Raw genomic sequence first — 18,046 nt, 5'->3', positions numbered from 1 at the left:
TACTTAAGATAATTTAGAAATAACTTAAAGACCTTATACTTAAATAATAAGTACTTATATAGTTCTAGCTTATACTTTATCTAAGCTAAAGAGGTATATTAGATATATAGCAAGTGCTTAGAGTTAGATCTATATAATTAAGCAGAGACTTAGCCTATAACTGCGTGCAGCTAAGTAAAATATACTAGTAGTGCTTAGTAATAACCGTAACACGAATAAAACCTTAAGATAGTCTAAGAAGATAACAATAATGTATTAAGTTATTACACATTATTTAGATTCTATCTCGTAAACCTATTTAATCTGACAATTGCTATATAACAACAAACCTATACAGAAGGCTCCTCTCTTCTCTCAAAGCCCTCAAGCTTTCTCTCTGTCCTCGCTATATACTCATTAGCAACACGCTCATAATCCAGTATCCCAGTTCCCCACAACGCCTTCTTCGCTTTAAGATATGCTTCTTCAGGCGACGCAGGTGCTACAATTCCGTCTCCTTCTGACGTAAAGTACGACGGCGTGCACGTCGCTAACGCCGCAAACCACGGTGCCCTCACCGCCACCTCATGTGACCACTTATCCTCGCCCTCCTTTGAAGCCTCGATGACTAGCCTTTCAGGGTGCTCCGACTGCCGCGACGCTTCGGCGATGATGTAGGCTGTCCAGCGCGCCGCAATGTCAAATACGGACGTCATGTTATACGACGCTCCATAACCGGCGTAATTGGCAAACAGATTAGGATATTCGTGCATGGCTAAGCCGAATAAAGTGCCGAAGTCAGAACTATGCCACTTGTCGTCTATGGTTCGGCTGTTTCGTCCTATAATGGGTGCATCCATACGATCGCTCGGCGTCAGGTCGTGAGCGGGCGCGAAGCCTGTGCCGAAAATCACGATGTCAACTGTGATTTTCTCGATCGCCGATCACGATGCCTCGCTCCGTGTAGCTCGTGACGCCTTTGCCGTCTGTGTCGACGAGTGTGACGTTGTCGCGGTTGAAGGCCTCGAGATAGTTGTCGTTGAAAGTGGGTCGTTTGCACCACCCGGAATACCAGGGCTTCAGCTTTTCGGCGACGTTTTGGTCTTTGACAACGGTATCAATGCGGCTGCGAAGCTCTTCTGCAATTGGGCCATCCAACTCGAACAATTTCTGAATATGTGCATCGATTGTATTGGGATCGACTGGCCAGGCGTTACCGCCTATCAGACCAGCTCGGGCTTGGTTTCTGCTCCAGCCATCGTTGACAAGGTCAACGGGCTCTGGATTGGCATTGAGGTAGCTGTTGAGGTTTGTACGCCTCCGTGCTTGCCAGCCAGATCCAACTGCCACCTGGGCCCAATCTTCGGCAGTTGTTTCTTTTTGACCACGTTCGCCACAGTAAGAGGGAGTGCGTTGCACGACGTAGAGGTGCTTTGCCCACTTGGCGAGCTCAGGTACAGCTTGGACTGATGTTGCTCCTGTGCCTATGATGGCGACTGTTTTGCCTTGTAGCTTGGTCATGTCAGGTCGCTCTTGGCTGCCTCCGGTAATCGTGTAGTCCCATCGAGAAGTGTGGAATACATGATGGTCCTTACGGAAGTCGGAAAAACCTGGCAACTTGGGTACCTTGGGGACGGCGAGAACACCTCCAGCCATGAAGACGAATTGAGCGTTCACGGTAAATTTAGTAGGCGGACGGATGGATCCGAATGATTGAGTGAGGTCGATGATCCAGCGGCCCTTTGTTTCATCCCATACTTGACGGTCCACCTTAGTGGAGAACAGTCCCTGGAGACCATAGTGGGAGGCGATCAATTCTACATTGCGCCTTATCTCGGCACCAAATGAGTACTTGTGCTTGGGTACATAACCTGTCTCCTCCAGCAATGGCAGGTAACAGTAGCCTTCCACATCACACATCAGCCCGGGGTAGCGGTTCCAGTACCAGGTGCCCCCGTATCCTCCAGCAATATCGACGAGGACGATATCCTTAGGGTTGAAACCAGCATCAATCAGGCGGACTGCAGAGAGAATACCATTGTGACCTGCGCCGCAAATAAGGAACTTGATTGCGTCGCCGTCTCGTACTGGAGGGTCCGTCTTGGCCAGAGTCTCGTAGTCTACCCATGGATCCTGGGCAAGGTCTTGAACCTCGGGAGAACGAATATCGATGTATTGGGCTATTCCCTTTGGATTGATGCGTTTCTGACGCTCCTGGGCATATTTCTCTTTTAGATTGATGGCCATTGTCGTATGTTAAGGTATTGAACAAAATTGTGAGTGTGGAGCAGCAAAATGTGTAAGAGACGAGGTGGCTTGTGGAAGTGAATGTTCAAATCTCCTTGCTTTGGGACGGATAGCCTCCTGGTTATATACTTAGGGCTTTAGCAACTTTATGTAGACCAAGGCTCGTCTGTATCGAGACATGACATTGCTCATATTGCTTCCTATTGGTTATAAGTTAGGTCCGGTACGTTAGGTAAGGAAATGCTTGCAGCGGATTGGTTAATGTGAACGGCATCTGTCTTAACCCGAGTGAATTATAGAACTAGTATGAGTGGTTCATTTCAACGGGGTTCGAATCTCGGAGACATCGGTCAGAGGATGAGTTAAGGTTTGCAGATAGTCCGTGTCAGAAAGATGGAGCCTCATCCTTGAGCATGTGGTCTTGTGGCGTCGGATGGCCGGAGGAACGAGCTCCGAGCGAATCAGACCCAGATAGTCCCGTCCTCGAGCCCGGCTTACGTGATATTTTTATACTCGATCGTTCTTCGGCTGCTAGACTTGCTTGGCTATGTACACGTACACAGTATATCGCGAGGTTATACGGTATACGGTCATACGGTATACGGTCGGTGGTCTCTCTTCCGGGCTGGTGTCCGTGCACAAAATGCGGTTGAAAACCGGGAAAGGCGCTCAATTTCCCCCGCATTTCAGTGGAACTATGGAAAGTAACTTACCTTCAAATATTTGCGCATAAACAACGTCTCTCTATTTCATAACTGTGTCTCCTGTTGCAGGCCTTCGTGCAAACAACATCTTCGGTGCAGCGCTGTTGCCGCAAGTACTTTCCGTCTTCACGCAGATACCGCCTCTGCCACGGCAGCAGGTATTCACGACACGAATAAAGGCAGCATCGCAATCAGGATCCGGGCTGCAAGCCTGGCTGCTGCAAGGAGTGGTTCCCGGAACGCAAAGCTTGCCCCCACGAGTGAGTGAGCCGCGAAGGCAACCGCTGCCACAGGCTTTGTAGACTTGACAATTTGCGCCAGCGCACGAAGGGTTTGCGCACATCCTTTCTGGCAAACACCCCTTGCCCACTTCAAGAGAGTCAGCGGTAGTCCTAATACGGTACGACACGTAATCGCGGCGCGACATGGACCAACAAGACATGGATTCACTCTGTATGCAGTAAGCTCTCTTGATGGCATTGGTATAAGCGGTCTCGAACATCCACCAAATGAGACTAGGGCTGAGGGCGAAGAATCTTCGCGGGATGTCGTGGCACATGGCTTGTGAGCTGCATTTCTATCAGCAGGTTCGTATTTCATCTCGAGCTCTCTGTCTATGCCTCTCTACTTGCTGTTGCATCGCTCGCTTGGCGGCTTAACCTGATCATTTCTTCGAGTGCCGCCATCATGCGCTCATCCGTCTCTAGCCGCTGACCATTGGGCATCATGTCCAAGCATTGCATATCGGGCCTTGCGTGCGATCGGCTTTCTCTTCTTAGAAAGGCCATATGTGGTCTATGTCCTGGTTTTGGGAGCGGTCTAATCAAGGCTGACGTGTAGTCGAAGATGATGCGTTTGGCATTCGCCGTCCCATCGTGATTACAGATCTTGAACGTCTCTAAACTGTTCTGGAGCACACAGAACCGCACGAGAGGTTGCTGCATGTCGAAGTCTGCTTGGAACTGGAGGGGAACTGCTACCGTGACGTAGGTAAGATACAGCGCCAGCAAAGCTCGAAGGTATGCGAAAGCCTGAACGAAGCTTCCTTCGTTGCGACTTTCCCGATGATCACTCGCTCTACCGTAGGTGCAGCATAACTGAACGGTGACATTCCGAAGTTGCGCATATGTTTTTACTTGAGGGGTATGAAGGTGGACCTGCTTCGACACTTCGAGGGCTTCTTCGGCGCATCGCATCAGTAAGCCGTGGAACTCGGCTCGGATCTGTTTGCACGATAGCAACAAGCCCTTCACTTCCCGTATGTTCGAGGAATTTGGCAGGAGATTGCTGTATACCTCGTTGCGGAGTTCGCCGGAGAGAGACAGCAGCGATGGTGGTCGGTATTCTGCTACATGGCGTCGTTGCAGCGGTTGCTTTTAGAAAGCTATGATGCTCGCATTGGTATCAAAGGTCCGATCTGGGTCCTTGGAGATCTTTGCGCTCAGATCCATTGTCGTGGTCGATAGCAGAGCATACTCACCAGTTGCTTTGATCCAATAGTAGTCGATGCAGTTTAATCTTAGAAGTGCCGTGTAGATGCTGATGGCGTAGCTATTATCCCCCCTTTTGAGTACAATTTGAATTTTGAATGGCAAGGGATCCCTGAAAGAGTGCTTTGGTTAGTTGAATTCCATCTTCGTTGTGTGTGCTGTGCTGAGCCACCAGCGCCACCTTGGACCTTCGCACTACATATTATGGAATTCCAGCAGAATCACAACATGCGGCACATCCTTTTGTTCACAGCTTGGTATGCATAATCTTATCTATAGCGTGTTCAGGCGTCATGCAGGCGACTAATCAAGGATAGAATGGTTTGCGCCGGTGTCCGAGATTTGAAAATCGCCTCATCGACTTTGAGGCCGGCCACAGGCATATTGCGCAGGGTGGCGCTAGAACTTTGCGTTGTCCTTCGCAAGAAGTGGTTCGCTAGAGGGGATGAGCATGAAGAAATTCATAATACGTGAAGCTTGTACCCCAGGGCCGGTACCCGACACTAGTTAGAGAAGCTTGCGCTGGTCACGGGTACGGGTAGCTTGTCCATCTTGGATCAGGTCCCACATATGTATGCACCATGTTGCGGACCCATCTACCCACCAATTTCGGATTTCGTGTAAGGCAAGGTCTGGCCCCAAAACGCTGCATATCCGTTACTCAAGCTCTGCTGCTTTCATCCCCGTAGTTTTCATACCTACAGCTGCATGCTGTAACGATCACTCATCTTCCCCACCTTGCAGCTACAATGAGCACTAAACTAATAAGCAATAGCAAGGGCCCCACCACCGTAATGTATACCCAGAATTTTGGTTCTCCTGGTAAGAATTCTCCGCCCATTGACATGATCCCAGCAACGACTGAGAGCGGTACAAAGAATGTGCCGAGCAGCGTGAGCCATCTGACGGATTTTGCCTGCATGTTACTTGCTTGTGCCTCTCTCAACGCTACTACCTGTGTGTACAAGGTAGTAAGTTGCTGAAACATATCTTGCAAATCGGTGCATTGAGCATGTACCACGCGCCACATTTGAGCTTCGCGCTTGCCCACGAATCCATAGCTTTCAAGGTCATTAACATCGATTCCAAGGGCCCGCATGTTCGCCTCTACATCCTGTCGGTATACGGATAGATCGGTTATGTACCAAACCATGGACTCGAATATCCACTCTCTCCAGTTCGCACCCCAGTGAGCTGTGTGGTGTACAACTTCGGCTGGGGTCTTCGCACAAAGCGGCCACAGTTTGTCCGGCAGCTCATCAGAAAACAATGCTGCCCTGGTATGCGTGTAGCTCCTGCGGATGTGATTCATTTGCGCGATCCACTTGCTGACCGCGAAGCCACGCACGAAGGTAGTTATTGCAAGAGGATTCCTGCCCGGACAGGCCTCTGCCACAGAAAAGTGCACGAGTAGATCGTTATGTAAGATATACTTAGTAAAAGAAGCACTTGGATGCCAAAGACATTGATTGGGTGATATGTCCACTTTCTGATGATCTTCGAGTTCTGGATAGCGAATGATACGGCTTGTGGCATGGGGCACATTACCATCAATGAGGGCTAGATGCTCGGGATCCTTGAGACATGGGTCAACAAGAAAAAGAGCTGCATGTTAAATCGCCGTCAGTAAATCAGAATGACCTGAGCGTGTCCATACGTACCATTATATCCACCTTCGGGGGATGTGCGGAACCAATAGGTCACCTGGCCCTCAAGTTCGGAAATATCGCCGCGACTATCCCACTTGTCGCGTTTGGATGACGTACCAAGAACTCTTTCTACGACAAACTGAGCGTATGCGCTGCGATCTTTAAGTCTCTTGTTAGGCTTGAGCCATGGAGGACATTTCAGCGGATCCGGGTGATGCGTTGCAGACAAGTGTGGCATTGCAATGGGATATCGCAGCGTAAAGCTCCTCTTCTTAGCTGCTTCATGGAGCGCTTCGTCATCGCTCTCGTACTCTAGTCCATCTTTCGTCCTTGTCTGCTCAATAGAGGGAAGATCTCCAATGCACTCAGAGATGAGCGAACTATCTCCTGTGCTGTAGTGGCGAGCAAAAATAGTAGGGTGTATGCACAGACGTGATCCAAGTAGACAAACGAGGCGTATAGGAAGATCCTCGAGAAGGACAACGAACCGGAGTGATTTTTTGCTTACACGTTCGTCAATATAAGACTTGAACTCGTCGTATATCGTGAATGTGATTGATCTAAGACCTTTCTCGTTGAACTCCACGATGGATACGCGGCAACGCTCTTCGTGGATGGCTTGCTGAGACACCATAGCTTTGTAAAGACCGCTGTATTCAAGTGCTTTTCCCTGTAGCGGTCTCGAAGCATACTCGCGAAGTAGGGACAAGTAGGCAAAGGATGCATCGTCCATCGAGTTTACAAAGCTGCTGAAGTCGACACGACTCAAGGTAGGCGCCCCTTGGAGTTGCGTAGCAGATTCCAGAGTATTGGGGAACGACGGAGGCGAAGTTGATGCAGTAGGGTATGCTCTCTCTTGCCATACTTGAGGGCCTCCATATTTACTCGGGCTGGAACGGCCCACTGGTGGGTTTGGACGTAGCTGAAGCGTCGTGGCCGTGTGACTGTAGGCAGGCCTACGATTGCTCTGTATTGGAGGAGTCATAGCCCCACGGACGTGGTGCGTCTGGATTGTTGAGATGATATTCTCGAGCCAGGTTCGCTCCCCCAGGGGTCAGGCTCAATAGATCTGAGGCAGCAATCCACTTATAGCTGTGCGACTCTTGCTGTTTTGGAAGTCCAATGATACGTAAGATTTTCAATTTGAACTCTCTTTTCTTCGATTGAGCTACTGTACTTGACGGTAGTTGGAGCAAATATCCAAATTCGTGCTGGACGCCCCCACCTTCGTTTTTGAGGTTCTCTCCGGCTTGCGCGATTTGCGAGTTCTCCAGGAGACAGGGAAGCAAATTTGGAAAAATGTACAACTTATCGTTCTGCGGCTTCTTCACGGATGGACCTCCTCCATTGTAACCCCCACGGCCCATTTCTGGTAATGGTCAAATCTCCGTGGCGAAGGGATTGATTTGAGTCTGAGTTGGAGATTATTGACCCGCGCGTGCATCGCGGGGTACGATCACGGCTTAAAGGATGGGACCATCTGGAGGCCCAGGTCTCGGGATCCAATTTCATTGGTATCGACTGGGGTGTTGTTCACCGGTGATGATCTGGCCGCAGGCTCAGGTGAGCGACTGTTGGGGTCGTTGACCCGACATGTCCTCTTCTGAACCGCAATGACGCTAGTAGCGGGTTGCGAACTATTATTGCGCTCTGCAGTACTGATTGCGAAAATTCAATACACGGTGCAAGATAAGAGAAGATTTCGAAATAGTAGGTCTCGACTCTAGATCTGGAAAGGTCGGACGGCTATTCAAGGCATCGGGTAGACTTGCCGACCAGGTGCGACATCCCACCGGCATCTTCGAGCTTCATCTCACGACCTTCTCGCTGATAAGAGCCTTGCGCGTGCGACATTGCAACCAGCATTGCATTTTCGGCAACCCCGCACTCAGCATTAGGACCCAGCGAGCGCGAACATCAAGATTTCCACCAAGCTCTCGCTACAAATATCCGACTTCGGCGATGGCAACCCCACCAGCGCCCGGAGTATGGTGCCCTGCAGTGACCTTTTACCATCCTCTAACGGGTGCCCTGGATCTCGAGGCTCAAAAGAAATACTTCGCTTACCTCTCTAAATCTGGCCTCACAGGACTCGTAATCCTTGGGTCCAACGCAGAGGCTTTCCTACTTACCCGAGATGAGCGCATTGCCCTCATGAAAGCCGCGCGCGAAGCTGTTGGGCCAAACTACCCTCTGATGATCGGAGTGAGCGGCTTCAGTGTCGCGCAGGTACTCGAGAACATCGGAGACGCGATAGCAGCCGGTGCGAACTACGGTTTGCTACTGCCAGCGAGCTACTACGGCCCCGCGACGTCAAAAGAGGTGGTTATGGGGTTCTACAACGAAGTCGCGCAGAAGTCCGATCTGCCGCTAGTCATCTACAACTTCCCAGGGATATGCAACGGCGTCGATCTCGATTCCAACACCATTGCTGCCTTGGCTCAACAAAATCCCGGCAAAATTGTCGGCGTGAAGCTCACCTGTGGGAGCGTCGCGAAGATCACCAGACTTGCTGCAGAACTGTCGAGTGACTCCTTCTCTACATACGCTGGACAAGCAGACTTTCTCGTTGGCGGTCTTGCTGTCGGGAGCGCGGGATGCGTGTCCGCTTTCTCGAATATCTTCCCCAAGACTATTTCTAAAATATACGCCCTGTATATCAGCGGAAAGACACAGGAAGCACTGAAATTGCATCAGACCGCTGCGCTGGCGGAGACCCCGATCAAAAGCGGCATTGCTAGCACCAAATATGCAGTGTCACAATACAGCGCAGTCGCTGCAGGCATTCAGGATGCCGAGGCAAAGCTTGGACCCAGACGGCCGTACCTGCCAGTCGGCGATACAGTCAAAGTGAATGTGAAGGACAGAATGGATGCTCTCGCTGCGATTGAGAAATCGCTGTGAGGTGCAGATGCATCGAGAAGATGCACATGATGGCTCACATCTGTGTCGGTGCTCGGTAATTCTGCGACCATGGGTCAGCTATCGCTGTATAGAATCGCCAGTTGCGGATGCACTAACGATAAAGTCCCGCAAGGCTCGGACAAATCTAGCAGCTACATATTTCACGATAGACTACCAGAAGAGCTCTCATCCGAATGATCAGCACATTTGGCTGCCGAAACCAACTTTCGTGACGACTGACCTCAGAGACTTCAAAAGTGCGCCGTGATCTCGAATCTCCATGATCTGCCGCTGCGCATAGCACCACCCATCACAACCACCGAGACTGAAAAAATGATGGGCCTATTACTTTTGCCTGGCGAGGTACGCAACCTCATCTACAAGTTCGTCCTTACCTCGAACAGCGGTCAGCTATTCTGTAAAGAAAAGCGATCACTGCAACCAACACCAAATCGCCACAGTAGTACACACGAGACCGAACCCCTAGCATCATCAGACAAGAGGATCGCGCTTTATTACGAGCATCTTCGCCCCGGTAGTCTCAAGCTCTACGAAGATGAATATGGGATAGTAGAAGCTAACCAGCTTCAATATGTATGCCGCTCTCTGCGCAACGAAACCAAAGGCTTAGGCCTGAAGTATAACAACATCATCTTCGTCCGACGCGAGGAGTGGGAGGCGGCTGCCTGCTACCAATTTGCTCGCTTCTTGCATCACTGCGGGCCGTATTGGCGTTCTCGAATGAGGCTCGTCACACTGAGATCGGCGTCTCCAGACATTCCTCCCGTACCAGAAGACCACGAAATAGAGGATTCGCGGACAGAAAGCGAAAGAGCAGCTGAGAAAGCTGCAGATGACGCGTCGCTCGTCGAATACTTGCGATCCCCGCTAACCAGCTTCAACCAAATCGCAAAGTTCTGCACCGACTATCTGGAAACAAAAGTCGAGAACCATTTGGACTTCGTGAATGGAGAAACATGGTCGAGCCTGTGGCAAAACGGTCTTCTAGCATTAGCGCATTGTCGACATGGCATCTCGCCTCGTCTGTATGGGACGAATACCGACTTGTACTACGATGTCATAGAACCGGGGCTCAGGGTTGCTAAAGAAGCAAATCTGCTATTAAGTGGGTGCGACAATTACGAAATTCACCCTCCACGATGAGCCATTCGACGAAGACGCATTTCGCAGAGGGATCGAGCAGGAATGGGACTTGTACAGGAAGACCTGAGATTGGTTGATGGAGGCGTTGAAACATGGGTCCACGAGGTTAAGAGTTGGTATCGTGATGGTTTATAAAAGCACCGAGTCTCAATATCAAGGAACTGGCGATGGTGTGAGGAATGGGATGTTCCCTGACGCATTGCCAGACTTTTCGAAAAGCAGATCGCAGCTTTCGAGGTCACTCCAATGGGTTCACCCGTGTTTTCCCCCGCAAGCGGACATGAGAATTAATACACAAAATGGTGGGAGGTGGATCAAAGACATATTTCAGAAGTGTCGATTTTAGTTTTTAGGTCAGTGGAACCTTTATGGGATTTCCCTTCTTTTCATGCTACCTAAACACGAAAGCTACACAGTCCATAGTAATTATATAAGAATATATGTGACTACCAGTCTAATGTATACAAGGATAGGATGTTTACTTTTGCTGAGACGGCCCAGCATTTTTCTCCTGTGACTATAGACGATCTGATGATTCTATCTCAGCCTCTTCTATACTCGTATCGACATTGTTCGCCTTATCGCCCTTGACGTTTTTCCATTCTATCCCAAAGCTTGCTAATAGGACCAGACCAGAAAGACCGAGTGCAAGATACCAGACGCCTCGCAACGCGTTGTTGTACGCGCCGAGAACTGCCGGTAGCATTTCAGGTGCTGTTGCACCTCTGAGAAAGGCAGCACCGCTGTTTGCGATTTTTCTGAGATCAACGCCCGGTAAGAGTGGCCCCAGTTCCGCGACCAGTCGGTTCTGCAGCAGTGCTTGCGCCACAGTCACGAAGATGGTCGATCCGAGGAAATTGGCAAGGCTGATGATTGACAGGCCGACGGAAACTTCTTGCTTCGAGAGCACGGTTTGTGCTGCGATATTAGGGCCCTGCAAGGTTAAACCAAGCCCAATGCCTGTTATGATCTGTGGAAAGTTAGAAGACTGCAGCGCGATAATATTGGGGATGTAGATACCTGGAAACCGATCCACTGGCCCTGGTCGACTGTGGCAGACCAAGTCGTTATCAAGCCAGCGCCCAACATTGAAAAGCAGGCTCCAAGGATCAATGCCGGCACATAATATCCAACCACGCTTGCGAAGATACCACTGGAAATTACGGCAATAACCACGCTGAGTAACAGTGGAATCAAAGATAAGCCAGAGCTCTCTGGTGACTTGTCCTGAATGACTTGGAACCAGATTGGCAAGTAAAATGCGAACAGCACCAAGACGGAGCCAATTCCAATGCTGGCAATTGCACCGAACAAAACGCTGCGCTGGCTCATAATACTCGGAGGTAACGTTCCTTTCTCGCCACGCCATATCGAGAAGCCCACGAAGACTGCCCCGAAAACACCTGAAATGACGAACAAGGAAATCACGACTCCACTACTCCAACTGTACTCTTTGCCACCGAATTGGATTGCCAACAACAGGCAAATAATTGAAGTTCCAATGAGAAGGAAGCCAAAGGGATCGAGCTCGAAGAACTTTCCTTTCCAGGTGGAGGATCGTTTGACTGGTGGCGTGGTCTTTGGAGTAAGCCAAGTGATCAGAACCATCGAGACACCACCGACAGGAAGGTTGAGGTAGAAGCACCAGCGCCACGATGCCGCGGTAAGATACCCGCCCAGAATTGGTCCTAGAATTGAGGTGATGCCGAAGACTGAACCAAGACTGCCGATGTATTTTGGACGGTCTTTCACAGGTACGAGGAACGTAATCAACAAGAACGCCCCAGGCGTCACACCTGCGCCGCCGATACCAGTGATAACTCTGCCTACAATCAAAGCGTTGGAGTTTGGGGCAGTAGCACACACAATTGAGCCCATCTCAAAGATGAAGATATTGATGATCATGGCCCATTTGGTGGAGTAGTATTGGTAAATTCGACCAAATGACAGCTGAAGAACGCAGAACGGTAGCAAAAAGCCGGCCTCGTACCAAGCAATGTCGCCGAAGCTATTGAATTGCTGCGTGATGGTTGGAACGGCTGTGCCAATTATGGTGCGATCCTGCAATTAGTGTTAGCTAAGCCCGAAAGTTGCTCAGTGCTTTCTACATACAAGTGCCACTACGAAGAAAGCGAGCCATATTGCTAACATAGCGGGTATGACAACCTTGGTGGAAGGGTAATCTGTTTCATCATCCTGAAGTCGCCTACTTGTTTGAGGCCCTTGAAGTTGTTGGTCCGATTGATTTTCCTCCTCGGTTTTGGACATGACGTTTGCTCGTAAAGATCGGCTGCTGGGAGCTGGTATGCCATTCTGTCAAGGTAAAGCACAATCTTATAGTAGATCTAGCTTGAGGAGACATGTTTCTACGCTGACACACGGACCCCGTCGCGTCGCGATGAAAGTTGACTTGGTCCTTGACTGAGATCGATTGAATGAGACGGCCCCACTCCGAGGTGTTAAAGCGTGCCATTGGGTGTAAGCGTCATCATCAGGCCAGGGCCCGAGGCCGAAAACCTTCGCGCACCCCCCGATACTTTCCGCACCACTTCTTCGCAAAGCGATTGATGATGACCCACAGTCAAGCCTGTCGGCCATGCGCGAAGCGAAAAGTACGCTGCAACCGTTTGGAACCATGCTCAAACTGCAAGCGGCGCAAGACTGATCGATGCACCTATCCTGCAAGCACGCCCACCGATCGCATTCGACAGCTTGAAAGCCTCGTTCGAGAACTTGGTGGCAATCCGAGCAAAGGCCAGCCTACTTCGCCCGCTGAGAATGCTCCTCGCGTAGAAACCCAACTTGCAGGCGTTGATGCGCCCATTGAGCTGCGGAGCAATGATCCCGTGATCTTAGAGGAAGATGGCGAAATCCAATATCTTGAGTCGTGAGTCTTTCTGCCCCCAGCATCAGGTGTCGTGGTTGTATGCCCGTCTTACATATTGAGGTGTGTCGAACTCCCGGAAAATCTTGTCCTTGCGGACAATGGGCATTTGCCTTTGCGACAGATGACTTAGTCTTTGGATATTATTGACATTCTCAGTCGCGCCTGGCAGGGCTGGAGAGGAAAGATTGATGGCAATCGCGAGTCTCGCAGTCAAAGAACCTCATTCAAGTCACGTTCAAGACCTCATGCAATGACGGGCCTCGTCTTCAATCGCATGACAGCCATCACACCGACGGAACCGCTGCCAATACAGCGCACAATCATCCTATGGCAGGTATTTACCCAGCGCATTGAACCTCTTGTCCGGATCATGTATAGATGGGTGGTGGAAGACTTGCGTACTCGGTCGACCAGCATGGAACTTCAAACATCCCTCACTCCAGCCGAACGCGCACTCATAATGGCCGTATGCTACACGAGTGTGAACAGTCTCACCAACGATGAGTGCAGAAGTATGCTACAATTGGAGCGGGCAACCCTGCTCACGGAGTGTCGATTTCAGTGCGAAGATGCCTTGGTGCATACAAATATGTTTTGCATGACTGATCTCAATGTCATTCGAGCAGTAGTATTCTACATCGTATGTCAATCTGCTGTGCCGTTAGTATATCGCTAGCACATGGAATATCACGTCAGTAGACATAGTGAGCTGATTGCATCGCAGATGGGCAGTTTTGATCGTGTCAGTACCCACAGTCTCTGGTCATTGTTGGGTATGACGATCCGTAATGCCGAGAAACTAGGACTTCACCGTGATGGGGCTGTCCTTGGTCTATCCCCGATGGCGACAGAGGAGCGCCGGCGCCTTTGGTGGCAATTACAACATCTCGATCTCGGGGCTGCGGTTCGAATGGGTCTCACACCGATGACGCTGACCGCTGGCTGGGACGTCAAAATGCCGTTGAACATCGAGGACGAAGACCTCTACGCCAGCAGCACGACCGCGCCGCCGGAGAAGAGGGGACTGACAAGCCTGTCTTACAACCTCTTCACCTATTGGGTCCTTGATCAGCAGCGACAGAATTTCCTCTCCAAGCACGGTCGCTTCGAGCTTTCTTGGCTAACAAATTCTGCCATGTCGTCAACAACTAAGGATGACATGTTATCGCTACTCGAGGATGGCGTCAATCGTCACTTCGTACAGTTTTGTGATCCCATCAATCCTTTGCATGTTCTCCTCCAGCTTCTGACACGAAGCTTCATCACGAACATGCAGTTGCGCGTGATGCACGGCCGTGCGTGTACTCAGGGCGACAGCGAGCATCGCACAATACTCCTTAATGCATCAATGCAGTCTCTGCGATACCACATTGCGCTCATGAGCCAAACTTCTCTCTCATGCTACCAGTGGTTGACAAGAGTGTGGTTCTCTTGGCAGGCCTGTAAGTGAACACAGGAGACTGACAGACACTTGCTAACCAATGTAGTCATGGTTGTGCTTGTTGAAGCATCAGATACTAGTAACGTGGTCAAAGCACAAGAACTATGGGACCTGCTTGCTAGTGTTTACGCCAGTAATGCGGACATGTTTGACCTCGCAGATGATCGAAGAAGATTACAGGCAGCAGAACACGTCGTCGCCGCATGGAAGGCATATCCAGGACGTTTTGACGGTCAGCTCTTGAGGCAGCCACCCTTCATCTTAGAGGTTGCGCAGCGACTCACTACCCACCGAGCTGGTCTAGACCCTGGATCTATGCAGCCCGACTATACGCCACAAGAGTACAAAGAGGAGGTGCTCGAAACCCCGGCTGAGATGCCTGAAGGCACTTTCTTTGACGCGGAATTCGACTTCGAATTCGACATGGAACTACAAGACATAGACTGGAGCTTCTGGAGCAGCATAGACTGAAAGTTCTCTAGATGTTGCAACTCACTGTGGGAACGAGGCTTTTGTGGTAATTCGGCTATCGTACACCCTGGTCAGCCCTGTACATCAAAGACTCGCTAGTACAGCGCACAATTTACCCGGTCACCGTGCTGACCCCAATTGTCATGTGCTCTCAGACTGATTTTAAGCCTGTTGTCCTAGCTATCAGATGATTCTGTTTGTTCGTTGCATGCGCGTCGATCAGTACGGACACTACCAGATGTTTCCAAGTTCCTTCACGCCTACTATCCTTTACAGCTACTGACACCTTCTTTTCCAGCCCATCATGAAGACGCTTCGACGTCAGATCGTGGTGGTAGCAATTACGAGCACTTTGCTAGCCATCGCAAACGCATCGTCTTTGAGCAGGAAAGCCTCCATAGATGCTCATTCAATCTTTGAACAAGCTGCAGTTGGTACAAGACACTTTATTCTCGGGCCTTTCCATCTATGCTGACGACTAGATACTTTAGACTCTATTGACCTTCAATCCATCCCTAATTTGAATGTCGAAGCAATCCTTCAAGAGATCTATTTTACAAGAGCAGAGACCGCAGCAGCTATACCTGCACGGCGCATTGTCTCCAATGTTACGGAAATCATTGATGTCCATGGTAAAATTATGCTTCTGTTTTTGTTGGCTCAACGCCGGACTAATCGTCTATGCAGCACACTGCGTGCCAGAATGGTACCGCGCGATCGTTCCTAAGACTGGAGGTAATCCAACACCATCGTGGAACCTTACCGGCCATTTGGACTTTATGGCTAGTCAGGGTATATCTCGCGCCGTTCTCGCCTTCTCTTCGCCAGGTGCAAACGTGTACCCGGGTAACAAAACGGCGACAGTCGGGCTCGCTCGACTGATCAACGAGCAGTCTGCCGCGTACGCGCAAACCCATCCAGAAAGCTTCACCTTCTACGCCGTCGTCCCGCTACCATATACCGACGAAGCCATTGTCGAAGCAAACTATGCCCTGGACATCCTTGGCGCTGCCGGCATCGCGCTATACTCCAATTTTGAAGGGCATTATCTCGGCGACCCAACCTTCACGCCATTCTTCGCTGCCATCAATGCCCGCGGGGGAGGCCAAATCGTATACATTCACCCTACAACGCCGTATGTGCGGGTGAATGGCTCGCTCGTAGAAGCGAATCCAACAATTTATCCGACTGGCAACATAGAATTCTTCTTCGAAACAGCGCGCGTGCTAGAAGACCTCGCCGTCACCCAGACCATACTTAACTTCACCAATATCAACTATATCATCCCACACGTTGGTGGCGCATGGCCATCGGTTGCAGATCGGTTGTTGAAGTCGTTTCCGGGGATATATGATCGCACGTTGGCGGCGCTTCAGACACGATTTTATTGGGACTCCGCAGGGCCGACGTATTTCCATCAAGTTGCTGGGCTGATTGCGTATGGCATTCCGGCGACACAGTTGATGTTTGGCACAGACTATCCGTATGCGCCACTCTTTGCGTATGTGACTAGTCTGGTGGGTGTTGCGACGAGCCCATTTGTTGGAGATGAGGACAGACCGGGGATTTGGAGGGCAAATGCGCAGAGACTGTTTGGGGCGCGTATCCCGGAACGATAGGATCAATCAGGGGGAATTTTCTTTTCCCTACAGTTTTGTGATCGAACGACCAATGCAGTGATTGAGTACTTCTTATGTTGCGTTGCGAGGCACAGCGAAGAACCTTTTGTGTGTATGACACTCGAATTGCACATCAATGTAAGTGGCCACTATCGCGAGGACTCTACGACTCTACTCTCCAAGGCAACTGCGTTTGAAATATCGAGCTTAAGTATAAAAAGTGTCCTTTTCTTCCAGCTTCTTAGCTTCCTCCACTCTGATCAAGTCGACTGCTCCCTCTCTTGCATTAACCCTCCTTTCCTCGGCAACCCTCTTGATGTTCAACCACTGCATGCCCGCAGCAAAAGGAAGTGCAAGACATGTGCTCACTAATGCAAGTACAAAACTGCCCCTTAGAGCTTCAGCGTAAGCTTCCCTAAGACTTTTCAATACGGCTCCGTCAGGCGCAATCGAGTTGATCCCACCAGCGCCTGCATCGATGACCTGCTGCACGCCGACTTCCGTAGTGTGCACAGGAATACTAATCTTGAGGGTATTGAGAAGCAGATTTTGACCGATGGAGACGGCTATGGCACCACCTAGTTGCCAGGAAAAGATTGCAATGGCTTTGTCAAAATCAGCAATCTGTCCGAAGTAAATTCTGGTCGGCATGCATCACTTACCGTTGCCAGTCGCGATATCTTCCGGTCTGATTCTAAGGATTAGCCTAATTATACTGATTGGAGTTGCCGGTACCTAGACTCACTCGAGAACAGCTTGAAGGGCCGTATACGGAAGCTGCTGTGCCATACCCATGCCAAGACGATTGACAACGATTAGGCCAGCCCATGTAGCCGTAGGCGTATAAGCATCCAGGAGGGTCAAAAAGCCAGCTGCAATGCTTGCAATCGTGATGCCAACAACCATGTACGGAACCTTTTATCATTAGCTATGCTCTCGAGATCGGAGACTTGTACGAGCTGCACGACAACTTACATAGTGACCGTACCTCGAAACAAGGCCTCCCGTAGCGCCGATCGATACGATGGTCGGCGCGACATAAGCAATCATGTTGATTCCACTGCCTGTAGCAGACGCGCCCTGCGTAGCTTGAAAGTAAAGCGGAAGGTAGAATGCTAGCTTCGAACCTTTAAGTACCCATACCTTTCCTCAATTCGGATTTCAATATCTTACCGATATACTAGCAACTCCTAGAGTGAATAACACCAATGCCCCCATATAAATGGATCGAATGCGAATCACACGAAAGGGTATAGTTGCGTACTCTCCTAGACGCCATTGGAGAGTGGTAAATGCGATGGTGCCGATACCGAAGCAGAAAAATAGACCGATAGATGTCGCGCTATCCCAGGAAATTTTCTGGTTTCCCCATTGAAGCGCTAGGAGAAGCGATACAATGGAGCCGAGGAAAAGGATCGTGCCAATGGGGTCCAGATGCTTCAACTTCTCCGCGATTGGAAGAGAGCGATTCCTCTTGTTCGTCTCCGACGA

At 50.2% G+C, this 18,046-nt stretch overlaps 10 protein-coding genes across 10 annotated transcripts; 5 read left to right on the top strand and 5 right to left on the bottom strand.

The window, feature by feature from the left end:
* Positions 1-897: 897 nt before the first annotated feature.
* Positions 898-2,226, bottom strand: SNOG_15822 (hypothetical protein; the record flags this gene model as incomplete). Its single annotated transcript, XM_001805908.1, has 1 exon — positions 898-2,226. The coding sequence occupies one exon, from the start codon at positions 2,224-2,226 to the stop codon at positions 898-900; it is 1,329 nt and encodes a 442-aa protein (XP_001805960.1).
* A 1,318-nt stretch (positions 2,227-3,544) lies between these two features.
* On the bottom strand, positions 3,545-4,803 carry SNOG_15821 (hypothetical protein; the record flags this gene model as incomplete). Its single annotated transcript, XM_001805907.1, has 3 exons — positions 3,545-4,278; positions 4,407-4,416; positions 4,783-4,803. 3 exons carry the CDS (start codon positions 4,801-4,803, stop codon positions 3,545-3,547), a joined length of 765 nt encoding a protein of 254 aa, XP_001805959.1.
* Positions 4,804-5,214: 411 nt separating this feature from the next.
* On the top strand, positions 5,215-5,552 carry SNOG_15820 (hypothetical protein; the record flags this gene model as incomplete). Its single annotated transcript, XM_001805906.1, has 2 exons — positions 5,215-5,377; positions 5,482-5,552. The coding sequence occupies 2 exons, from the start codon at positions 5,215-5,217 to the stop codon at positions 5,550-5,552; spliced, it is 234 nt and encodes a 77-aa protein (XP_001805958.1).
* A 491-nt stretch (positions 5,553-6,043) lies between these two features.
* On the bottom strand, positions 6,044-7,436 carry SNOG_15819 (hypothetical protein; the record flags this gene model as incomplete). Its single annotated transcript, XM_001805905.1, has 2 exons — positions 6,044-7,025; positions 7,063-7,436. The coding sequence occupies 2 exons, from the start codon at positions 7,434-7,436 to the stop codon at positions 6,044-6,046; spliced, it is 1,356 nt and encodes a 451-aa protein (XP_001805957.1).
* Positions 7,437-8,031: 595 nt separating this feature from the next.
* SNOG_15818 (hypothetical protein) lies at positions 8,032-8,973 on the top strand (the record flags this gene model as incomplete). Its single annotated transcript, XM_001805904.1, has 1 exon — positions 8,032-8,973. One exon carries the CDS (start codon positions 8,032-8,034, stop codon positions 8,971-8,973), a length of 942 nt encoding a protein of 313 aa, XP_001805956.1.
* Positions 8,974-9,306: 333 nt separating this feature from the next.
* On the top strand, positions 9,307-10,214 carry SNOG_15817 (hypothetical protein; the record flags this gene model as incomplete). The annotated part of the gene is made up of 2 exons (XM_001805903.1): positions 9,307-10,099; positions 10,195-10,214. 2 exons carry the CDS (start codon positions 9,307-9,309, stop codon positions 10,212-10,214), a joined length of 813 nt encoding a protein of 270 aa, XP_001805955.1.
* A 440-nt stretch (positions 10,215-10,654) lies between these two features.
* On the bottom strand, positions 10,655-12,610 carry SNOG_15816 (hypothetical protein; the record flags this gene model as incomplete). Its single annotated transcript, XM_001805902.1, has 3 exons — positions 10,655-11,071; positions 11,158-12,198; positions 12,518-12,610. 3 exons carry the CDS (start codon positions 12,608-12,610, stop codon positions 10,655-10,657), a joined length of 1,551 nt encoding a protein of 516 aa, XP_001805954.1.
* Positions 12,611-13,979: 1,369 nt separating this feature from the next.
* Positions 13,980-14,936, top strand: SNOG_15815 (hypothetical protein; the record flags this gene model as incomplete). Its single annotated transcript, XM_001805901.1, has 2 exons — positions 13,980-14,444; positions 14,646-14,936. The coding sequence occupies 2 exons, from the start codon at positions 13,980-13,982 to the stop codon at positions 14,934-14,936; spliced, it is 756 nt and encodes a 251-aa protein (XP_001805953.1).
* A 304-nt stretch (positions 14,937-15,240) lies between these two features.
* SNOG_15814 (hypothetical protein) lies at positions 15,241-16,555 on the top strand (the record flags this gene model as incomplete). The annotated part of the gene is made up of 3 exons (XM_001805900.1): positions 15,241-15,370; positions 15,419-15,568; positions 15,624-16,555. 3 exons carry the CDS (start codon positions 15,241-15,243, stop codon positions 16,553-16,555), a joined length of 1,212 nt encoding a protein of 403 aa, XP_001805952.1.
* Positions 16,556-16,762: 207 nt separating this feature from the next.
* SNOG_15813 (hypothetical protein) lies at positions 16,763-17,605 on the bottom strand (the record flags this gene model as incomplete). Its single annotated transcript, XM_001805899.1, has 4 exons — positions 16,763-17,160; positions 17,218-17,243; positions 17,301-17,470; positions 17,531-17,605. 4 exons carry the CDS (start codon positions 17,603-17,605, stop codon positions 16,763-16,765), a joined length of 669 nt encoding a protein of 222 aa, XP_001805951.1.
* Positions 17,606-18,046: the final 441 nt, after the last annotated feature.

This window comes from Parastagonospora nodorum, assembly GCF_000146915.1.
Source record: "Parastagonospora nodorum SN15 chromosome Unknown scaffold_40, whole genome shotgun sequence".
NCBI classification, from domain to species: domain Eukaryota; kingdom Fungi; phylum Ascomycota; class Dothideomycetes; order Pleosporales; family Phaeosphaeriaceae; genus Parastagonospora; species Parastagonospora nodorum.
Note: the sequence above shows the minus strand (reverse complement) of the source record. Positions and strands in the feature narration are given on the sequence as shown.